The following is a 23,736-nucleotide window of genomic DNA, read 5'->3' as shown; positions in this document are numbered from 1 at the left end:
ATGGGAGAGGAAGAGGGAGAGGGAGAGGGAGAGGGAGAGGGAGAGGGAGAGGGAGAGGGAGAGGGAGAGGGAGACTGATTGCTATTCAGGGATTGAACCCATAACCTAGGCATGTGCCCTGACTGGGAATCGAACCCTCAACCTTTGGGTCCACCGGACAGGGACAGTGCTCCAAAGAAAAGAGCCACACCAGCCAGCTGGTATTTAAGGAATTTATTAATTAAACCTTAACAATGTATCTCTTTCTAGAACTGTATGAACACCACCCCTTTTTATACCACATATACTCCAATCTTTTAAAACTCTCCAATGCTAGGACCTCGCTGACCGTAAAGGCCAGGCCGATTCACTGCGAGCTCCGGAGCAGGGCCACTAAATAAAGCGCCCCTCCCACGCCACTGAGACAGCACAGGAGGCTGGGGCAGTAACCACGTGTCAGCTCAGCTCAAGAGCAAGAACAGTGCAGAATATGTGGGACACAGCAGCCCACAGGCCAAAAGACCAGTCTATGTCCACATCCATGAGACAGGGCCACACCCGGAGGCACTAGGGGCATAAGACCCTGCCTGGTAGAGGAAAGGAAAGCTTTGGGGACACTACTGGGACATCACACAGCTTTCCTGGCCTGACGGGTGGAATCCATGATGAGCTGGAGCTCCAGGGACCTGAGGAGTTAGGTCTCCTTACTGTTCCATCTGCCTTACTTTACCTGCCACGCCCATATTGCCTGGACAAACACCAACTGTATAAAGCTTCAAAAGTTCACTGTAGCCTTTGTTTTTCTATTTTCCAGATGGCTCTCAAAACATCTGGTGCCATCCAATTTCAAACTACAAGAGAAACACTCTTAGAAAGGGTTAGTGGAAATATTTAAAAAGTAAAAATTCTGATGGCTTTTGGTTTTGAATCGGTTTTCCTTCTCAATGGTACTTCAGTATTTCTTACTTGGAAAGGGTTACAATACATAATACAAAGAATCAATAACTTTAAAAAAAAAAAAAAAACAAGCTGCTGAGAATGTTTACAGATAAGCAACCGGAGGCACAGAGTACCCAGAGGTCAGTGCTAATGTGTCCTCATCCCCACTTCTCCAAGGCATGACGCACATTCTCAGGGGCTGAATTCATCGCCCTCACTTACAGAAGAAAGCAGCTGCCAGGCGTGGTTTTTTAAATACCAGTTATTTCAGGCTATTATCTTTAGTTTTCAAAATAGACATGGTCCAGTTATATTTTCTGAAATCGTTTCTCTCTCTTTACGCACAGGATACCTGTCCTGTGGTCTGGTGTCTAACTATAAACATAGGCAACCAGAATTTAAAATTCAAGCACCGGAGATTTTTTTTAATTCTTTTTTTATTTTATTTATTTATTTATTTATTTTATTAATTTTGTACAGAGAGGAAGGGAGAGAGATAGAGAGTTAGAAACATCGATGAGAGAGAGTCATCGATCAGCTGCCTCTTGCACACCCCCTACTGGGGATATGCCCGCAACCAAGGTACATGCCCTTGACCTGAATCGAACCCGGGACCTTTCAGTCCCCAAGCCGACGCTCTATCCATTGAGCCAAACCGGTTTCCGTGATTCTTCTTAATTCTTGCTCATTGCTTTCCCTCAAAATAAAAGTAAATCCTAACAGATCTAAGTAAAAATAACACGCCTCTCCTTCCTACTCTCCCTGCAACGATTTGTAAACATACAGCAAGGAAGCCGCGGTCCGCCTGTAGAATACGTCTGAGTGTTCAGCAGCAGGGTGTTCCATCTGCGCGGTTTTATGATGTGGAGGGTGGTGATGGGGCTCATTTAGAACAGACTCACTTGTCGGCCTCATTCATCCTTCCTCCCCCCCTTTATACGACTACTGGCACGCTGCTTCCCCAATCTCTCTAATCGAATTCTGCACAAATGCTTAATAAGGTTGTGGAGATTTAATGCAATTAGGAATGTTGCTCACAAATTAACCAATCCATTAACACTCCAGCAAAGAAACAATTCCCGAGGAAAAGCAGCCAAAGGAGGATTAGAAGGCAACTGGCTATGGGGACAACAATCTGTTTAAAAAATCACATTGCAATGCACCGTCACACCTACATATCTATGTTTTGTGTTTTACACATTTCAGAGCGAGCAAAAAAAAAAATATATAGAAGTAAATTGTTTCATCTGAAAATTTTCCTCTTTCATTCAATTTCTAAAAGTAGGGGATGACCATCAGTTTTTGCCAATTCAAACTCACAAAATCATCACAGCTCTTTATTGACTTATGAATCTTCAGGGATTCAACTCTTACACAGCCATTATTTCAAGTAACTTTCATCATAAGATGGATATATAAACACACAGAAGGAAATCTGGTAAACACAGAAAAGTTAAAAAAAAAAATACCAATAAAACCACTCTCCAGAAATAACCACATATTTTGACTTCTATTTCATGCATTTCCAGTTTTTTAAGTAAACATTTTTAAAAATTAAACAAAATTGACTTACCCTATACACATGATTCTGTCACTAGTTTTTGACCCGCATCACTCTATTGTGATCGTCTCGGATCATTAAACATTCTTCTTTGCAATCATTCTCAGTGGCTGCATGACATTCTATTACATGAATATACCATGACTTAGCCTATTCTCTATTGTTGAATGTTGGTTTTCCCAATTTTTCATTTCTATAATGCTTTAGTGAATATGCTTTCAGGTTAGCCTCTGTACATTTCTACTCTTATTTCCCTGGCATGGATCTATCGTATCTGGACAAAGTCCAACTCTTCCTGCACTCCAGTGCACCATCTTTCTAGGCTCCAGGTGTGTACATGTTGCTTTAGAGATTCTTTCAGGTCAAATTGATTCTTCCAGGTAAAATGAGGAATTGACACCACTGTTTAGTTTTCATATAATTAATGGTGACTCCTAAGCTAAAATTTTAACATCAAAATCATTTTTAAATCATAATGACCTGTTTTAATTTCAGAAGGGGTAACTGAGAATAAAATATCCGCCAAAGGCACAGAGTAAGTCAAGACCAGGCTTGAACTGAGCTCACCGGCTCGGTTTCTGCCTCTTCTTGTTGGGGGAGAGGAGATGTGTAGGACCATGAAAATACTCTGTATGATGCTAGAATGGTGGATACAGATCTTTCTACATTTGTGCAAATCCATGCACCGCACAACACCCAGGAGGGCGCTAATTTAAACTATGGGCTTTGGGTAGTAATGTGTGCCCATGAAGGTTCAGTCATTGTAACAAATGCACCACTGTGTTGGAGAATGCTGACAACTGGAAGAGGTTATGCATGTGTGGGGGCAGGGAGTAGATGGGAAATCTATGTACCTTCTTTTTAACTTTGCTGTGAACCTAAAACTGCCCCAAAAATTAAATCTTTTCATCTAAATTGAGGTCTCTATCTGGAAAGATAAAAGCTATAGACCCCCAGACACAGGGTCCTGCTCCGTCATTTCAGGTGTCCGTGTGAAGGTCCAGACAAAACCACAGGACAGGGGACTTCTGCAGCTGCAGGAACATTAAGAGGAACACAACACTGAAAGGGAAAGGCCACCAAGTTCCATCCTAGCACCAGGTATGCTCTCCTTTCCTGTCTGCTCTTTCTTAACAGGCCTCATACCCTACAAAAGGAAGGCACACTTCTCATGTACAAAAACATCCATGGCATCAAAGAAACCCTGTGACGTTTTGCTCCCAAAAAGCCTTCTTTAATGATTAATCAAATACCAGATACTCACTGTAGGGCTTCATGTCTTTCTCTGTCAGAGCCATATGTCATTTAAGGGTAAAACAATGTTCTAGAGATGGAATATTTTACCCCTTGTGGGATGTTATAAAATCAGATAAATTATACAATTTAATGACCACACATCACTCTTCCCTTGACCATAAAGAATATATGTCATAGAAGAATTGGTGAAATTTAAAAAATATATGACACAGATAAATGTTAATGCAAAAATTGACTTTTAAATGTATCCAAATATATTGATTAGTTTTAGCATATATATGCACTCAACACTCAAACATGACATTAACTGGAAAGGAAAAACCTTCAAATAACTAAAAATCTGGATAATCCTGACACTGATTACTTTATTTTATTTTTTTAATTTTTGGCAAGTTCAACCAATCTTATATTTTAAAATACAATATTACATAATAGACACTACATTAGAGCAATAAATGTTTGAATTCTAAAACCAGGATGATATATTTTTGGCAAATAGCTGAGCCTAATAAGCCTAAACATTATTCTTAGTATTGCATCTTATTTTATTTTTTGTTGAATTTATTGAGATAACATTGTTTCACAAAACCGTACATGTTTTAAGTGTACAACTCAACAAAACATCATCTGCATACTACATTATGTGCCTGACACTGATTTTGTTGTTGTTAATCCTCACCATAGAATATTTTTTTCATTGCTTTTCAGAATAGAAGAGAGGGGGAAGGGAGAGAGAGAAAGAGAGAGAAAGAGACATCCTTGTGAGAAAGACACATTGACTGGTTGCCTTCTGCAAGAGCGCCAACTGGGGACAGGTAGCAAACCACGATCCAGGTACGGGCCCTTGACCAGTAAACAAACCTGTGACCCTTCTCTGTATGGGATGGTGCTCTAACCACTGAACATACTAGCCAAGACAAGAAATCTGTAAACTGGCTGTGCGACCAGTTAATTGTAGGTACCAACAGTACTCAATCCAGCCTGATTCTTTTGAATATAATTGCACTGCTTTCCAAATTTTTCAAATTATACAGGAAAATTTCACAAATAAAATACATGAGATTTAGTTTAGATTAAGTGTGTATTTTACAGTAAGTTAGTGAAAAATCCACTGTATTAACATTTACTTATGATATAATTTTTGCAGGAAAAGTCAATCCTCATAAAATCTTTAATATATTCTACCTCTTAACAAAAAATATGCTATACTAATTTGCCACTGTGTCCATTTATTTTGAGTAGCATATACCTCTCTTTTAGTAAATATTAGAGGCCCAATGCACGAAATCTGGCACCGGGACCCAGGCTTCCCTCACAGCCCCAGCTTTGTCCAGAGGGTCATCCAGAAGGAAGTCCGGTCTAATTAGCATATTATGTTTTTATTATTATAGAAGACTAGAGGCCTGGTGCACAAAATTCGTGCACGGGGGAGAGGGGTCCTCTTCAGCCCAGCCTTCTCCAATACGGGACCTCTTGGAGGATGTCCAATTGCTGGTTTAGGCCCCATCTAAACTGCCCGCGCCCCCACTGGCCTAGTCACCCTCAATTTCCCCCTCCCTACTGGCCTGGTCGCTCCATGTAGCCTGCTGTTCAGTCCTTTGGTCATCCCTCACTAACCCCCCTGCCTACCTGGTCATAGGCAGCCATCTTGTGAGGGTGTGATGGTCAATTTGCATATTACCTATTTATTATATAGGATAATAGGAATGCCCAGCTGGCTTGGCTCAGTGATTGAGCATAGATCTATGAACTAGGAGATCGTGGTCCGATTCCTGGTCAGGGCACATGCAGGCTTGATCCCCACTGTGGGGCGTGCAAGAGGCAACTATCAATGATTCTCTCCTCATTGCTGTTTCTATCTCTCTCCCCCACACTTCCTCTCTAAAATCAATTAAAAAATATTTTTTTAAAACAAATATAATAGGAAACCTTGAATTTTTATATCTTCAGAAATTGACAGTTACTTCTGAAAGTATGCCTATTATTTTTAATTATTCCCAAAAGTCAAATACATTCACACACATTTACCAGAAAAACAGTATGCTTTTTCATTTTAATCCTCACTTTATAATTCCTCATAATTTGGGTGCCCATTATATTATATTACTATAAATTAATATAAAACAGATAGATTTTCCATAGTTTTATAACTTATTACAAAATATAGTTGAATCTACCAAATTACATCATTTTAAACTTGACTAAACTACTTTAATAATGTCATCTCATTTCTTTATACTTGTTAAAGAAAATCCTCAAAATGCAAATTAACACTTATTTTAAATTGAAAACTAAGTTAGACCTTTTCTGATAGAAAGTATGACTGATTTGACTGACAACTTTGATGAGAAGTTCTGTGCTAACCAGATCATATGATAAATATTTTTCATTCACTGATTAGTCTTAATCTTTCATCTTCAATGTTTGACAAAAATGTTTATATATATAAACTTAATTTTTCTCCTTCAACTGGTATTTACTATATATATATTGTAAATACCAGTTGAAGGAGAAAAATTATATATATATATATATATATATATATATATATATATATATAATGCATTGGCTAAATTATATTAATATTATTTTTGTTTTCTCAACTCTTTCTGTATATTTCTGTATTTCTGGGATAAACAAGGTATCTTTAAAAATAACAGGTGTACTTAACAGTTATTGGTGACTCTTGGTTTACTTGGTTTCTTTTCCAGTAAATGGGAAAGTGAATGATGGACATTAAATCTTTAAGGACTCGTTGGTTTTCAATTTTTTGTTTCGAACAATTTTGAGAATGAAACTAATCAAACTGTTCAGCTTACGGGTCATTAAAAATAATTTCTGATGCTGAATCTCGATGTGAACTGTGGCATGTAACTTGAAAACAACTCCAAGTTGCACTGCTCTAACAAAAACCCTCTACTCCTGTCTACCTCTTTATATGAACAACTTTCTTGTTCCATATGGAGACAGAATTGGTGTTTTACCTGTTTGATAGTAATATATATCCGCAGCTACATGAACTAATTTTTTAAAGCCCTGTTCATTTCTGAACTACTTTCCCAATAAAATTTAACAATGATTCAATTATATACTAATAATTTTAGTGAGACTTCAACAAGATAAAATTCATCAATAAGAGCTTTATAGTCCCATAAAGTTAAAATAGAATTAAAATTTCAATGTAAACACAGAAGTTTAACAAATAATCAGGAAAAGACTTTCAGGCTTAAATATGCTATAATTGGATAAATAAAATATAAATACCAGTTAAAGGAGAAAAATTAAGGAGGTCAAATTTATCTCAACAGAAAAAACGCTTTTTCATATACTTTTAAATGGAGTGTATTAAAAATCCCTTTGATATTTGAATTCTGTCCCTGAGATATGAGTTTAAAAGAATTTTATAAAAGTTTTATTTTAAAATGTGAACATAGGGCATAAATTTCCTCTCTCTCAAGTTTATAAACATATGTTGCAAAATTTTAGATATAAACATCAATCTACAAGGAAGTGCCCAGTTTATAAAATTCTTTAACTGGATATACAAGCATAAAAGTCGGACGGCTGTCCAGGGTCAATGCCTCACAGACCTTGGAACTTACCAGCATCAGCTCCTTGCTCAGGGAAACCATTTCACTAAAGCAGGATCTCATAAAACAGTATCTATCCTTTGTTTTGTTCCTCATCCTGACAGCTTTGCTACAATATACCCTCCAGAATGAGTAAACTAATCTAGTGACTCTGTTTTGAAAATCATCCCACCAAAGTAAAAAGCCCAGCCTGATAAGCGCCCTGAGAGTCTTGTTCTCCTCCCCTTCATCCTGTTATTCAGGGGCCAATGCCCTTTACAACCGAGCCATCTGCACAGCCCTCCCTGGACTCCTAGCTCACCAGTCAAAAGGATACAGATACAAAGATCCAGAGTTTTGAAACAGAAGCAAGCTAAGTTCATGGCGTATGCAGAGTGAGTCTAACTGTGTCTGATACAAAGAACTGGCAGGAACGATATTAGTGGCTTCAGATTCAGGTTGGTCAAGTTCAAATCTCAGCTGTCCCCTTACAACTTACCTGAGCTTGGTCAGTTTGCTTAGCCTGAGAGCTTATTACCAAGCCTGTGAAATGGGGGTAATTTGGGTCATACATAGGAAAAAAGCACTTAGAATAATGCTCAGACATTTTAAGTATTCTATAAGCATTAATTTCCTTTGGTTATATTATAATAGTTTTATCCATAAGTACTCTGCCGATTTGATATAAGACTGATAAATCCCCAGCCGGTGCCTGAAACAGACATGATAGTGGTTATGCCTCACTTACCATTTCTCTCCATTTAACCAGCACGCACTCTCATCCACATTTTTCAAAGGAGAAACAGGATGCCATAGCCTGTCCAATGATAATTCTATTGGGATAGGAATGGTGATGGTCCAATGGCATGCAGATACCTGCTTAGTTCTCCGTTTTCTTTTAAAGCACACTCATTACTCAAGATGAAAATTCAGGAAGGAAAGGATGAAAGAAGAAAAAGGGAAAAGAGAAAGTTTAGGTCCATGATAGCAGGCATGAGAATAAAAGAAGCCAAGATTCTGATTCCTGAAATTTCCCTGATCCCACACACTTTTTTAGCTTTTGGCCAAATTCCTCACCAGCTCAGTTATCCTTAAATACAGCAGCAAACACACGCTACTGCAAGGAGACAGAAGGGAAAGAGGCCAAGTCACTAACAGCATCTTCCAATTAAAAAAAAAAACAAAAATAAAACTATTAATTTTTTTTTCCTTTCTTCCATTTCCCAGGCCTTTTCCCTTCTGCATATCTCTAAGTAGATGACACAACCTTCAAACACTAGGTTGATTAGGAGGCATTCCATTTCAAGAGAGAGAAAAAAACATTCAAAGAAAATATTTAGAGGTCTCTTCCCTCCCTTCCCTCCATGCAGTGTCCACATGATCCTTGGCATCTCCTAATTGCCAGGGGCACACTGCCACTCCTCACCCCGCCCCTGTGGGCTGACCCCTGCAGGGCCCTGCCTCAGGCCTTCCTTGCTATAGACTTGGCTTCCAGCACGCTTGCCAGGCCAGCCCTCGGCTCATCTATGTGCCCCTCAGGATTGTCTGAGAGCTCCTGTGAGCAGATCCTCATCTTGGACTCGCTCACGTCCAGCCCAGCCAGGCCACAGGGCCTCACAGAGCTCAGCCCGGAGTCCTCGCCCACAGACGGTGCAGAAACCTCCTAAGGCAGGAGTCCATGCTGCCTCATCCCACTCCAGTTCTACAGAACTTTTTATTTCTGGAAAAGACCATGCCTTGCAAACAACCCTGGACTGTTCTTCCAATCTCTGATGATCCCTCACCCCTGTGTTCACATTTAGTGTATGGATGCATGAAAGATGAACCCTGGAGTAGGAGGGTGGCCCAGAATAGAAAAACAAAACAAAACAAACAACAACAACAACAAAAACAGTATACATTCAGAAAGCATCCTAAGAGGAAAAAAAAAATGCCAACTTAATAACAATTTCCCATTTATAGAGAGATACAGAACAACCACCTGGTGGCGGGTAGCTTTGTTCTTTTCACTAAAAGCAAGCATAGGAGAGCCAGGGTTGAAGAGTGATGAGCACAGCTCCACAGAATGTCCTGCTCCAACTGAAACCCTCAGAAACAACCCCAAACAAGGGTGTGTGACAGCAAGACAGTGCACATGTAGCAAAGACTTCATAGCTATGGAATCAATTTTCAAAATCATTTAATCTGACCCACATGATCCTTTTAGATACTCGAGGTATTATAACACCCATTTTATTCTTCAGGGACTTGAGTCACAATGAGAAGGCCTGACCCAAATGACATGCCAGATGGGAGCAGAACCAAACATTAGAACCTACAGGTCCAGTCCTGGGGTCCTCGTCATCCTTAACAACGAGCAAACCACCCCATTTTCTCTCCAGCTGCTCAGGAATCTTTCCAAATAAGTTCTTATGTATAAATCTGCATCTGTTAAATGATCATCATTTTGTAAAAATTAATGTAAACCTATGTTTTAAAAAAATCACTCTGAAAGATACCATTCCTCTCTTAACATTCACTTATCCTAACTTTCATTAATGTTCCATTTATTTTGGTATAAATCTCCCCAACAACACTGCAAAAAATAAAAAATAAAAAAATTTAAATAAGCAAAGTACACAAAGTGATATTAAATAAGCAAAGTACAAGAATCTATTTACTGCAGACGATTACACATCAGATGGTTATTTTCCAATGCGATTAATTAGACCCGCTCATTGGATTGTTTTAAATCCTCCAAATATGGATCTACATGCTTTCTTTGCCTCTGTTCAACCTCAAAAGAAAAAACAATTTGTTCTAAAGAAGGTGATTAGCATCAGTCTCCAAAGGCCTGCCCACTTCCACCTGAAGTGAGTCTTAAAATAAATTAGCTCTGACCTCAGAGGCACTTCGCCCCTGAGAACACCGAGGCACACAGATAAGAGATTTACAAAGGATTTTACACGTTTCACCCCAATCAGATATCCAGATGCCAAACACAAGAAATTACAAAAACAATTCTATCCAGAGGATTTGAGGTGACACCGAAGACAACATTCTGCCCTCTTCTGCTCATAAAAAATGTGGGTAATGTCTCTAATCAATTAATTTCCTTCAAGTTGCTTAGAAGCTAAGTACTTTTACTTTTAATTTACCATTTCAGAGGGCTGTGAAATAGCAGGAGTTACACTGCAATGCTGGGCTCCACCAAATTTACAATTGTTTTAAATGTCAAAATGAGAAACTGTACCAAATACTTAAACATATGTTGGGCCCAACAGGCAGGGGCAAGAACACAGGTTTTGGGCCCAAGAGGCCCTAGAGGAAAGGAACACTCTGGGGCTCATAAAGAGATACACCAGCCAAAACTGGTTTGGCTCAGTGGATAGAGCGTCCATCTGCTAACTGAAGGGTCCCAGGTTCAATTCTGGTCAAGGGCATGTATAATACATTGGTTGAGGGCACATCCCTAGTGGGGGGTGTGCAAGAGGCAGCTGGTCGATGTTTCTCATCGATGTTTCTAGCTCTCTATCCCTCTCCCTTCCTCTCTGTAAAAAAATCAATAAAATATATATTTTTTTTTAAAAAGAGAGATGCACCCCTATCTGTGTACCATTCAAAACTGTGTTGGGGCCTCAGTTCCATAAATCGTAAAATGACAGTGCCATGTAAGGACCCAACACCTAGGTGGCATACAATATTCAAATTTCCTCTGCCCCTGCTCCTGGGAAACCAGAGGAAATAGAGTTAAGTCTATCAACATGACCACTAATGGAAGACAATTTGAGACTGGGGAACCACAACCTACGGAGTTTGAAGACATAAAGGAAGCACACCAGGCAATGGTTGAAGGGTATTCCATAATCTAGGGGCTCCAACAATGACAGCAGCTATCATAGACCAGGCGCTGTGTTTTCCATAGGATAACCGAGGAGATAAGCATCATCCCCTTTTCACAGATGAAGAAACTGGCCTTGGAAAGGCAATGTGACTTTCACAGCTGATACATGATACAGTCAGGAGGAAAAACTCGCATTAAATCAGGCGGTAATCGCCTTCAGAACACACCTGGAAACACAGAAGATTGATTTATTTATTTAACTATTTATTTAACTATTTATTTATATATTTATTTATTTATTTATTTATTTATTTATTTATTTATTTATTTCTAATTGTCAGTTAGCTGATGTGACCTCTGAAGCAAACCTATAAATCAGAATGCCACTTTTTATAGATAAGGATATGAGTTCCCTGAAGTTAAATAACTTTCTTCTCAGATGGCAGTAAGTGGCAGGGTAGGACCTCAAATGCAGATCTTTCCATCCTAAATTCCTTTTTTTTTTTTTTTTTCATGGCTGCCAGTGACTTCCCAACTATGTTTTTCAAAGCAGAGGCGTCTCGGAGCGGAGCAGGGACCCTGGGTTATTCCTGGCAGAGCCCTGTACCGGACCCAGTCTGCCACCTCTCCTTGGATCCTCTATAATGTGGCCCTGCAGTCCCACACAGCAAGATGGGAGGCCTATTTCTCCATCTGTGATGGGAGGCTTGCCCTGTGACTGGCTTTTACCAGAATGTGCCCTTAGAATGAGCTTGCCATTAGGCCTTGGCCCGCTTCTGCCCTCCCTTTGGAAACGGCCAGTTCGGTAATGAAGGACCACATGGAGGAGAGCCCAGCTGTGGCAGGTGAGGCCATCCTAAACTAATGGATAGCCAGTCAACCCCAAAATACCAGGAGAGCCCAGCCATATACATAAAGACATATACATAAAGTATACCAAGTCTAGCATGGATCTACAGACCACCCACGGAACATGAAAAAATTAGTTAACGGTGTTGTTTTGAAGCCTTCACGTTTTGCAAGATTTGTTTCATAGCATTAGCTAACCATTAAACTTGTTCCCCAATTTGTAGAGTCATTTTTTAAATCTGTCCACAAAAATTTTGTTTAACCAAAAGAGTTTTACACTTTCTTACCTATGTAAAATTTTGCTTAACCAAAAGATTTTGAGGCTCTAAAAAAGAGCTGATAAGTACTGAACTTGGCTATAACTTCTATACTATCTTCCCACTCCACCGTGCTTCACCTTTAGTGAGCTGTGAATGAGTTCCATGGTGTCACTAGAAAATAAAAGAAATGCACAGACACAAACGTTATAGTTAGAGCATACCTGTGAATGGCAACTACATCCTCAAGTGCGAAGGAAAAGAGTGAGCTTCCTTTATGCAAATCTTCCTCTGTGCAGAGGCAGCAAAAGACAAGTGTGGGAAGCATCTAAAATCCTTTAGACATCGCTTCAACACCAACTACCTTTTAATAAGCAACTGCAGGCTATATCAGGCAAGCTCTCAGATCAGACGCAATGTTCTAGATATTTTCTCCTACCCTCATCTATCAAAAACGACCCATTGATCCAAATCTCACTCTTACACCATGGTATCTGACAAACTAATTTGAGCTAAGATATGGTAGATGACAAGCCTCATGCTCTTTGAGTGATTGGAGAGACCTCATAGATCCTTGACTCAAATGTCTTCATTTCACGAATGAGAAGTCTGACATCTAAGGATGTCAACTTATTGAGGTGACAGCTGGTTGAGGATGTCATATTTAAGATGACTTAATAATAAGCCACCTCTCCCAGAGATGACACTTCAACAAGCACCTTTCTTCTTTGGTCAAAATGATGAGCTGGTGGAAATTTCAAGTGCTGTAACAGACTGGCGTGCCCATTTTAGGTTTGTAAGTATGTGAAGAATGACTATAATCAAAATGTCAAAAGATTGTGGCCTATGCTTCTGGGGTCACTTAAGGCCAATAATTTTACAATGTTCATATGTTTCCATGCAGATGAGATGAAGGAATAAGTGCTGGAAAAATAATCTTCCCAATATCATCTTGTCTCATACTCTTCTTTAAATGAGACATCTCAAAAGGCAGCTATTATCTATAAATTTAAAGGTCTAAAATCATCTGTGTTATTATTGTTCTAAAATGCCTTTAATTCTTTCACTAGAACACCCTAAAAATTCCAGACTGGTATCACATTTACCAGAGGCCACCAAATTGGAAGATGGGTATGAAGCAGATAAGTTCTTATAAAATACCTTGTTTCATAATTCATTTTCTCTTCTGACACCAGAAAGCCTCCGCTTCATAAAAGAAATTCTCTCCAGTCAGTTATAGTTTGGCATGTAAAACTTCATGTAATGATCCTCAGATTCTTTCTTAGCACTAGTCAAGAAAATGTAATAGATTATCCAAAGGGTAGAATCATGACTAATTTCAGTAGCCATTAAACTTCAATGAACACCAAACTCCTCTGAGGTGTTCACCAATTTCTGTGACTTGACTCCAGAGATTTCTGACTCAGTAGGTCTGTGGGGCCAGGAACATGCATTTTTAAGGAGAGCCTCAGAGTGAGTCAGATGCAGGTGCCCCACAATGCCTTCCATGGCACTGAGAAGTGCTGGCTTTTCATGGTGTCAAGTCTGAAATGATCACTTGGTTATTTTCAGTGTTTTTTCTTCTTTTAAATTAAAACATAATAATATTGGCCATATATTAATGACATATATGTGTATATAACTGCATCTACATATATATCACCTATACGGTCTCCAGGCAGAAATATAAAAACTTTGAACCAAGAAAGGGTATCTCTTAGTTTGAACCATATGAAATTGCCAATACTCTGTCTTTTCTGACTGATACAAACAGTGATTTCATATGATTAAAGCTACAATGGACATGGACAACAGCCGAACAGACTGATGCCCCCTTTTCCTCATGATTGAACTGAGATAGCCCTGTCACCTCAAGAGGCCTCCTAACATCATGGCATTGGTTTAGTCTTTATAATAATCCAACAAGGCATTTTTCCAGAAAAGAAAACTGGGGCTCAGAAAAATTACATAACATGCCCGAGGCCACATGGGAATTCAGTGGTAAAAACAGAATTCAAAACTAGAATACCTGATCTGCCCTGGTGGTGAGAGGAGGGACGGGGAATAGAGAGGGGGACTCTGACCTTCTTTCCACACCCCAGCAGACCCCCCTCCGCCCAGCTGAATTCAGGGCCTTAACACCCTCCACTTTCCCACGTGCCTCGGTGACTGGGCAGGCTTCCACCCCAAACCTTCTGAGAGTCAGTAACACAGAACTGTCAACAAGCTGCCCACAGTGGCTCCCCGCCCATTGACCAGTCCTGCAAAGAAAGGGAGGAAGGGGCTCGCTAAAAAGCCATACAAACCACCAACAGGAAGAATACGGTAACTGGTAAACTGAGAAGATAAGGCAAGAAGCCCCTTAATATACACACGTAACATAATCCCAGTCAGTAGAAATCGGGGAGATTTACACCACACTCAGTGGTCCACATTTCAAAAGTCAAGGAGGTGAAGATCACAATTTATGAGACGTGTCCAAGCAGCCTCTTTTTATTAAGCTTCATCTCCTCAGAATGTGCCAGGCTGGAAGGAAAAGGGAGGAGAGGATGCCAGCTGTACTACAGATGAGCCCGGGATAAGGTGCGTAAGTCTGAGCTCTGTGTAGGTATAATTGATTTCATTCTGTATCAGATGTAAAACTGCACAGACAGTATGTATTTTTCCCTGTCATGGTACCTTCTTACTAGTGAACCATGGTTTTTTTTAATACAACAATGACTCACACCCCCCCAAGAGGGATGATAAACCTACTGCATAATAAATTTTGTTTTTTAGTGATCAGTATTATAGCAGAATTCTATGTTCTGGCAATGACTGATTTATAAATTTTGATTATATATGATAAAATTACAGGCTTAATTTTACATAATTAACAAAGGTAACACTCTTCCCCTTAAATTTGTGAACTGAAACTTTCCACACCTATAAATTGCTAAGGTAACCAATCACAAAACCCACCACCTGGGCCTCTGGTTAAGGTTATTATAATACAAATGCTTTAATTAAGGTTATTACAAATGCTTTAAAAAGTCAAATTTTATAGAAAGAAAAAAAACAGCAATAAGCATAAGTAATGTGATATATTTTTCTTCCACAAGGGAACTTCATTCAGTCATTTGTTTATTCAACAAGTGTTTACAAAGTGATTACTACATGCTAAAAACACTGTTCAGTAATTTGAATTACACATTTTCAGCATTTATTTTAAAAGGAAGGCTTCAGATCACTTTATAATTTTGTATCAAGATAGAAAATAGTGAGCCAATTTCAAGCATGTGGTTATGGCATGATTTAAAATACCTCAAAGTACTCCAACTGAGAAGAGAGAGCAAATAGGATCATCAAAACTGGATTGTGGAACAGACGGATGTACCTCGATGTGAGGGTGGGGGGATGAGAAGAGATAATCAAAAAACTTATATACTTATATGCATAGCCCTGGATGCTGGCAATAGGATAGGAAGACCTGGGGGGAGGTATGGGGACTGGGAGGAGGAAGGATGGGAAGAAAATGGGAAATATCTGTAATACTATCAACAATAAAAATATATTTAAGAAATAATAATCCAGGCAATGAAAAAAAAAAAAAAACTGGATTGTGAAATGGGTGTGGTCTAGGTCCCTTCATGGTGTCAGAGGCCATCTCGGAACCTGCTCTGATTCTATCTCTGGAAGCAGAGGAAAATGGGGCCTCAGGAACCCAAACGGAAACATATTCTTTTCATTCTATGCAACAACCCTGCTTTCTGCATACTGAATAGGAATGAGAGATTAAAATGAATATTCACCCATCTGAAAACAAACCGATGCTCTGTGAATGTAGCCCATAAAAAGTAAATGCTTTGCTTCTGCTCAAGCTGCCGCTGCATTTGGAAATAAATCATTCTGTTAAACGGTGGCCTTTTCCTCCAGGGAAGAGTCTAAAGTCGCATCCACTGTAACAGGCCTCTGACAACACAGCTCTCATCACTCTCTCCTGTACCCCTGACAATCCTGGCTCTCTGGCCTGCGAGGTTGTCCCCCTCCCCCACTCACCCCAGTTCTCAGGTAAGTGACACAGCCTCCTTCCAGCACATCCTCCATCCTCTCCTTGCTTTCCACTCAGGGCCCAGCACACTTGTGCGTCACATAAAAAGTTTGTAATGACTCATGGTCTTCTGAGCTGACAAACTTACTGAATCAGATTTCCATATAAATGTTAATGACTTCCTGATAATGACACCTAAACTGACAGTGTTGTAGAAGAAATCTCTTGCAGATGTAAGCACAGTACACAGGCCCCTTCATAGGAATGTTACACACACACTCCACCGCCTTTTCTAGTCTGTTACTGAAATGCCTGAGGGAGAAGGCCCAGAAGGTGAGCATGAACTCTTACTTAGTTTGCACATGTGTACTACTTCTTTTAGTCCCACTGCTATCCATGGAATCACAACCTAGCTTACAGCCAAGAAAAAGAAAGTATGAGGAAGGTTATCACAGAGATGAACCTAAATTATCTTGGGGTTGGTGCTAACAACAGCAAACTAAACTACAATGACCGCTAGTGGAACTTCCACTAAAGAACTACATTTCACAATCAAGAGTCCGAGAAACGTGTACAGGAAGATGAATTTCCACTAACCAGCAGGCCTTCCTCCAGCTGTGAGTGAGCGCAGGAAGCCTGCTGGGGAAGCCTGGGCCCTGGGCTCCTGCAGGTGGGGTTAGGGAAGTAGCTACACCTAGTGATCAGCTGTGGATAGCAGCAGCAGGAGCAGGCAGCAGGAGGCTGGGCCGCCCCGTGAAAAGCACTCTCCCAGCCACTGGTTCTCTCTCTCCACGTCTGGTGACAACGTTTTCAAGGCAAATTTGTCACATGACATCACAATCACGCCTATCTGCGTGGAGTATGAAATGACAGAGATGCAATGATTGTCTTTTTGTGAACAACAGAAAAACAAGGCTCGATTTTTGGATACACATTGTCAGTGTTTGAAAGAGGTGTATGATGAAAAGCTCTCATTTTCTATTTGAAAGTTGAGTTCATTTCCAAAGGCAAAATTTCACATTTCCACATGACAACTCCAACGTCTATGTTTATGAACTCCCAGTTCTCTACTAAGAGAGTCCTTGTTCCTTTGCTATTTCAGCTGATCTTGAAACTTTTAAAAGATGGATGATTTTTCAAAATAGGGAAACTATATCTTTCTTGCCTCTGCTCATTGCCATCCCAGGGTTCCCTCACCAACAAGGGGCCTCGCAGAGTAAGTGCTCAAGAAATATTTACTTGAATTAAAGGAATTGTTTTAATAGGCACATCGGGCTCTCTGCTTATTACAACAAGCCAATAAATGTCTTCTTCTATACACGGTATCAACCCAGAAAAATTTCCAGTGGCTAATCATCACTGCAAAACTTAATTAAAACTTTACATTGTGGTAAGTAAAATTGTAGAAAACTTTTTTTTTTTTTTTTTACAACTGGCTGGATCCAATATCTTCCCCAAATAAGACTATTATTTGAAACGTCATGCTGGCAGTTTCACCTAACAGTCACATCAGCCTGTGCATAGTCTTGGCTGTGTTCACCAAGAGGCTAATAGGTGCATGTGAATTATATTTTCTCCCCTAGTTCTCTTTCAGCTCTCGTCCAGGGAGGCTGGAAATGCAGGGCGGGGGTGCCAGTGCTTTTAGAACAGCAGCTATCACACTTCGGCAAATAGCAGAATCCCCGGAGCCTGCTGCCTGCCTGCCTCCCTGCCCAGACTTTCTGATTCAGGAGGCCTGGGCGTGGCCCCAGAGTCTGGGCGTTTAACAAGCTGCCCAGATGCTCAGACTGCTGGTCTAAGGAAACACTTGGGAAACTACTCTTGTGGAACAACGTTTCTCAGAAATGTGGCTACCAACCAGTATCACGTGGGGATGCAGTGGGAGCCTCCAGGGACCTTCCACGTTAGCATCACCACGGCTCACCATAGTAACCAACGTTGGGAAGGACCACCTTCTAGGGCTAGGCGGTCCTGGTCACGCTAAGTTTTGAGGAGCAAAGGCTTAAACAAGTTCACTGCCAACACTGGCTCAGCACGCCCGAGTCCTTCCCGAAACCACCGAAGCTGCTGAGGGATAGATCTATCTGCACATTTTGCCACTCTTTTATCTTTTTAAATATTTTTAATTGATTTTTTACAGAGAGGAAAGGAGAGGGATAGAGAGTTAGAAACATAAACGAGAATCATCGATCAGCTGCCTCTTGCACACCTCCTACTGGGGACATGCCCGCAACCCAGGTACATACATGCTCTTGACCTGGAATTGAACCCAGGACCTTTCAGTCCACAGGCTGATGCTCTATCCACTGAGCCAAACCAGTTTCGGCGATTTTGTCACTCTTGATTGCCCTCCCTTCCTTATGTTCCACCCTTAACAGCAAAGAGAGTGCAAGGACAGCCAGCCGCCCCTGGTAGGATGTCAAGAACTTACGTTGCTTACACCTGAGCCCACAACCCTTTCCTTCTCATGTATGGTCCTCTTTGTTTTTCTCTCACACAGTCCCACCCTTTCATTATGTCCGGGCCTTGCCAGCCACCCCACTGGTGGTGGGACTACAAACGACCAAGGTTGATGACTAAAGCTTTCCTGCTCCCCACCCAACTCCAAGCCCTACTACTTATCTTCCCCAGCAGGTTTTGGGAGCTGCGCAGTGTACACTCAGGCTTTCTGGTGACTAAACTGAAAACCGCGGCAGTATTTTAGGAGCCTGAGAAGCTGCCTCTTCCTATGATGTGAAGTTTCCATTATTTTGTATCTTTTTAAAATTTATCATGAGTGAGCTTAAAACTTTTGTAAAAAAAAAATTCTATAATATAAACTTATATACAGTTTATATAATCTGAACACATAATACAATTTAATTTGTCATTAAGTTCATTTAGAATTACTCACTAATAATATATATGTTACTTTTCCACATATCAGTATGTATAAGTAACTTCTCTTCTGAAAACCTTTAGACTAGCCCTTTGAAAACAGGAGAGACTAAATCCTTTAATTTTCCAGATCAGAATAATTTGCTGCACTCACACAATACTTTACATACACACAATACTAAAAATGTTATAGTAATTTCTGGGCATATTTCTTTCATGCCCATTGATTTCAATTTTAAGTATTTTCATCACATCAATGATCAATCTGGTGAAAGCACCATAAAAATATAAAATGTCATGACTCTAGTTATCTGAAAAAGAAAAAGTCAAACAGCTAACCAAATCTATCGCCACTCTTTATAAATTTAAATATGTCTAATTGTTGTATTTTGAAATAATGTTGGACATATATAAAAATTTGCAAAATATAGTACAAATATTTTTAGTACACACTTTACCTGCCTTCCACAGCACAGCATAACCACAGACTTAACCAAAACTAAGAAATTAAACATTGGTACAATATTACTAGCTAAATCCTACTGTTTCCCAACAAACGTCCTTAAAAGAATATTTTGAAAAATGAATTTCTCAACAAGAGTCCCAAATTCATAGTTATGTTAAGATTTAATCTATTCAAAATACTTACAATAGTGAAACAAAGGGCCCAATCTGTCTGTATTTCTATTTCTGCAAAGTTTGCTTACCAGAAGTTAGCACACCAGCCCCATTATAATGTAAAACGAGGCACTTTGTTGTATAATATATATTATAACTTGGTTCTTTGAAAAACTGGATGAAAGAGGAATAACTCGCCAGCTGTTTGGCTTTCACTATGGAAAAGAATTTCAAGCAAAAGTAAAATGATTTAACTTTCTTCCTCACAGCTTACTTGTATTTTTTTTTACATAAGTTATTTTTAGTGATCATTAAAAGTCTAGAAGGCAGAAAGTGAGCCTCCAATATTTTGCCTAACAAATTAAAAATTACCAAAATAATAATTTTTAAATGGAAATGTTTACAAGTAGATGAAGTCATCGTGGACCAAAAACCTCTTTCTTTTCTTTTTCCTTGCCATAAGTTTAGCACTTTATTTCTGATGTCTGGCATGCAATTACATGTAGTTGACTTCCAGAAACCATTAATTAACAATTATATAAATTCCAAACCCATTCCACAAGAGGATATGAGAATGAGGAGTACTGCATAAGGGGAGCAGCCAAGTACCTGTGTATAAATCTTAGTTACATAAAAACACCTCACTGATTACATAGAACCTCGTAAGTCAGTCCTTTGGGGGGCCTAGAGGACCTCTCAGGAACACGTTCCTTTCATAGGAGGAAAAATGCAAGCCATTTCTAACAATCACTTCTCTCCCTCCCTTTCGTGTCAGTCAATTCAAGTATGGCTTGCATGTTTGCAAATGATCAGGATTGGTAACTTATTCAACACACAGTAAGTTAAGTCTAAGACTCTACCCTAAGTGTTTTATGGAGAACAAAGGGAAAATAATTGGCTTGGCCCTCAACAAGCTCACAGTCTAGCTTCTCTATCTTTACAATGGATTCCCATGTCAGGTGAAAATTAATACAATTTCCAAAAGAATCATAAAAAGAAATTGTCGTGTCTCTCATAATATCATAATTAGCTTTCTCAACATACATGACTTTTCCAATGGAGGAATGTGCTGCAACATAACTGAAACTTGGGCACACAAAACTTGCCAACTTCAAATTTTTAAAATGTCAATATTTCTAAGCAATCTCTCAGATACTGTCCTTCATTTCCCCTTTACCCATGAATATATTAAGATAACTCTGGCTTTCCAAATATAGAGAAAATACACTTTAAGTCATGGTATGGTAAGTCAGACAAATAGAATGATATATTTCCTCCAAAAGAGAAAAAAAAATCTGGCTAAATTTTAGTAAAGATCTGTTTCAGTTCGACTGATAATTTAAAGCAGCCATAACACAGACACAGGTCAGTACTACCCAAGCTGAAATACTTTTTAATGATGAGGAACTAAATTATGTACAAAAGCTAGATAAATATCTGTTTCCAAACTCTTGCACACAACTTAAAAATCCATCCAAATGCTATGTGACACAGCCTAACTTTAAACAGATCCCAGGCAGGGGAGTAATAGTTTTAAGGTCCTCATGCTTGCCTTCTAATACCAAGGAGTTGTAAAGCCCTAAAACTGGCCAATCTGCTCCCTGTCTCACTAATAAAGAACGCAGGCCAAAATCTCCATCAATCTGATATCTGACGTCAGCGTGTCATCTTGTTAAACCCTCTGGAGCAAGTGCAATTACCAGGCAGCTAAGAAAGTATTAAAGTTGGGGAAAGGGTATTTCTCTACTGAAGTTGGTTTGGTTTTCACAGCACTGAGCCCATCAGGCAAGTAACTACAAGCTCAGCTTCTCCTCTGCCACCAGCTGTGGTCAAGGGTCCTGCAGCTCAGAATATATATGTTGTGCCCGTATATGCCTCGGATGCCAAGGTGTAAAAATGTACGTCTCCACAGGCCGGGGAGCCAAATGTCATTTTCAGTGTTCAAAATGTGCGTTTACTACTAGTGAAAATCTCCATCAAATTAAAATATATATATATATATCCAACTTATTCATTCCTCCAGAATGGAAACCTACTTCGCAACCCAAGTTTAAGGCCAAACAGCAGGCTTTTTACGAAAAGAAAAGCCAGATGCCCAGTGCCACGACTGTATCTGGACCTTAATGAAACTAACACACATGAGAAATAAAGTGTGAAATGTGCAAGAGTTTGCTGCCCATCCAGGCGTGTGCTGCTCCAGGTACTACTGGCGATACAGAGGTAACCCTGTAACACTGACCCCCCCACTCAGAGCACTCCTCGCTTGCAAGCAGGCACACGTGTACACACACACACACACACACACACACACACACACACTCACATGCACTGTTAGTCCCTTCCCTGCCCACCTGGGACCCCCGGGGAGGCGCGGCGCGGGCTGGGCTAACAGGTTGCCACTGGCCAGCGGCGCTCTGCTGGGGATCCAGGATGGGAAAGTGGAGCTCGAGGCCTGGGGTCCCGGCCATTCCCTCCCTCCTGGCCGCTGAGTCTCCCTCTGGCACCGAGGAGGAATGCCCGCTTTGGCTTTCCGGAGCTGCCACGCGCCTGCCTGAGGATCCCTGGCCACCACCGGGAGGACCGGCCGGGGCGGCGGCGGCAGGAGCGGCGGGGCGCTGGGCGGCCGTCCCGGTCCTCGGAGCTGCTGCGGGCGGGACGGTCGCCGGGGGCGCAGCCCAGCCCCGGAGATCCAGCCCGGCCGCAGCCGCCGCTGCTTCTCCGGGTCCGCGGCACCGCGCAGCGCCCACGCCCGGCGGCTGGCGGCTGCAGCTCCCAACTTCAGGCAAAGTTTTCCGCCGTTCGCTCCTCCTGGAACCGGCCGGCCGGGACTCGGAGGGATGGCCGTCCGCCCGGATCATCGCGAGCCCAGGCAGCGGAGCAGCGGAGCGGGGGCCAAGAAGGGGGTACTGGCTCCGGGGCTGGTGCTCCCGGCCAGTCCGCTCCGCCAGCCCGAGTTCTAGGTGCCCGCCCTCCCCCCAAAGGCCCCTCACCCACCCGGTGCCGGCTAACGGGCAGGATCGGTGCCCGGCCCGCCGCGCCCCCCTCCCCGGACGCTTCGATCGCCTAAAACTCTCCCACCGGGAGCTGCCCGCGTCCCGGGCTCCCGCTCCGGCCCGCCAGCCCCGGGCGATGGCCAGAGCGGCCCCGCTTACCTGAAAACGCCTCCCCGGCGGCAGTCAGCAAAAGTCCGGCCAAAGTCGCCAGGCCAATCCCAAGTCTCATGGTGCAGAGCGCGCGCCGGGCCGCTCCCGGGCGGCGGAGGGTGGGCGCGCTGGGGAGGAGGGCGGTCGGCCGGGGATCTCTGGGTTCCAGGCGGCGGCGAGAAAGAGAACCGGGCTCCCCAAAGTGCCAACCGCTGCACAAGTCCGAACTCCAGCGGCTCCCAGGGCCAGGGGACAGGGTCCTGGTCCTCAGGCCGGGCCGCTGACCCCACGAGGCTTCTGGTGCTGCTGCAAGAGGGAAGCGGAGGGCGCGTCCGCCGAGCCCAAATCCGCCCTCCGTTCCGGCGGGTGCCGCCACCGCTGTCCTTCCCCTGCTCGGGTCCGAGCCGCCGGCCGTGGCCGTGGCCGTGGCCGCGCGCGTCCCGCCGGCTGCCTGCCTCTCCTCCGCCCGCCCGGCAGCCCCGAGAGCCCAGCCCCCGGGAGGCGGCGCGCCAGCAGCAGAGCCCGCGCCGGCTCCGCGCGGGGCGCTTGCTCCCGGACTGACTGGCGGTGCCCCGCAGGCCGGCTGGAGGGAGCGCCCACGTCACGGCCGCCAGCGCCGCCGCCGCGCTCCGCTAGGGGGCGTGAGCGCCTCCCCGCCGGCCCGCGCTGGGCGGCAGCGGCGCCTCCGGGGGGAGCGCGGCCGGGGGCTGGGGCGGCTGCTGCTGCTGCTGCTGCCACCGCCGCGCGGATGCGGCGCTCCCGGGGCGCAGAGGAAGGGCGCGGAGGCTTTCCACCCGGCCCCAGGCGCGGCTACCGCTCCTGGCTGAGCGGGCG

The 23,736-nt window shown here is 42.3% G+C and overlaps 1 protein-coding gene across 2 annotated transcripts in view; it reads right to left on the bottom strand.

Annotated features, from left to right (window-relative positions):
• PTPRM (protein tyrosine phosphatase receptor type M) overlaps positions 1 to 23,490 on the bottom strand; it is a 606,371-nt gene extending 582,881 nt beyond the window's left edge. The window contains exon 1 of one of the 2 annotated variants that reach the window (XM_084887751.1): positions 22,912 to 23,490. In XM_084887751.1, the coding sequence (XP_084743877.1) occupies positions 22,912 to 22,981 (70 nt within the window). In that variant the 5' untranslated portion in view covers positions 22,982 to 23,490. The remainder of the gene's footprint in view (positions 1 to 22,911) is intronic. The other variant, XM_084887752.1, reaches the window with a different exon arrangement.
• Between the last annotated feature and the right edge of the window lie 246 nt (positions 23,491 to 23,736).

The sequence above is a fragment of the Pipistrellus hanaki genome (assembly GCF_964339955.1).
Source record: "Pipistrellus hanaki genome assembly, chromosome: 6".
Taxonomy (NCBI): Eukaryota; Metazoa; Chordata; class Mammalia; order Chiroptera; family Vespertilionidae; genus Pipistrellus; species Pipistrellus hanaki.
This window is presented reverse-complemented; position numbering and strand designations above follow the sequence as displayed.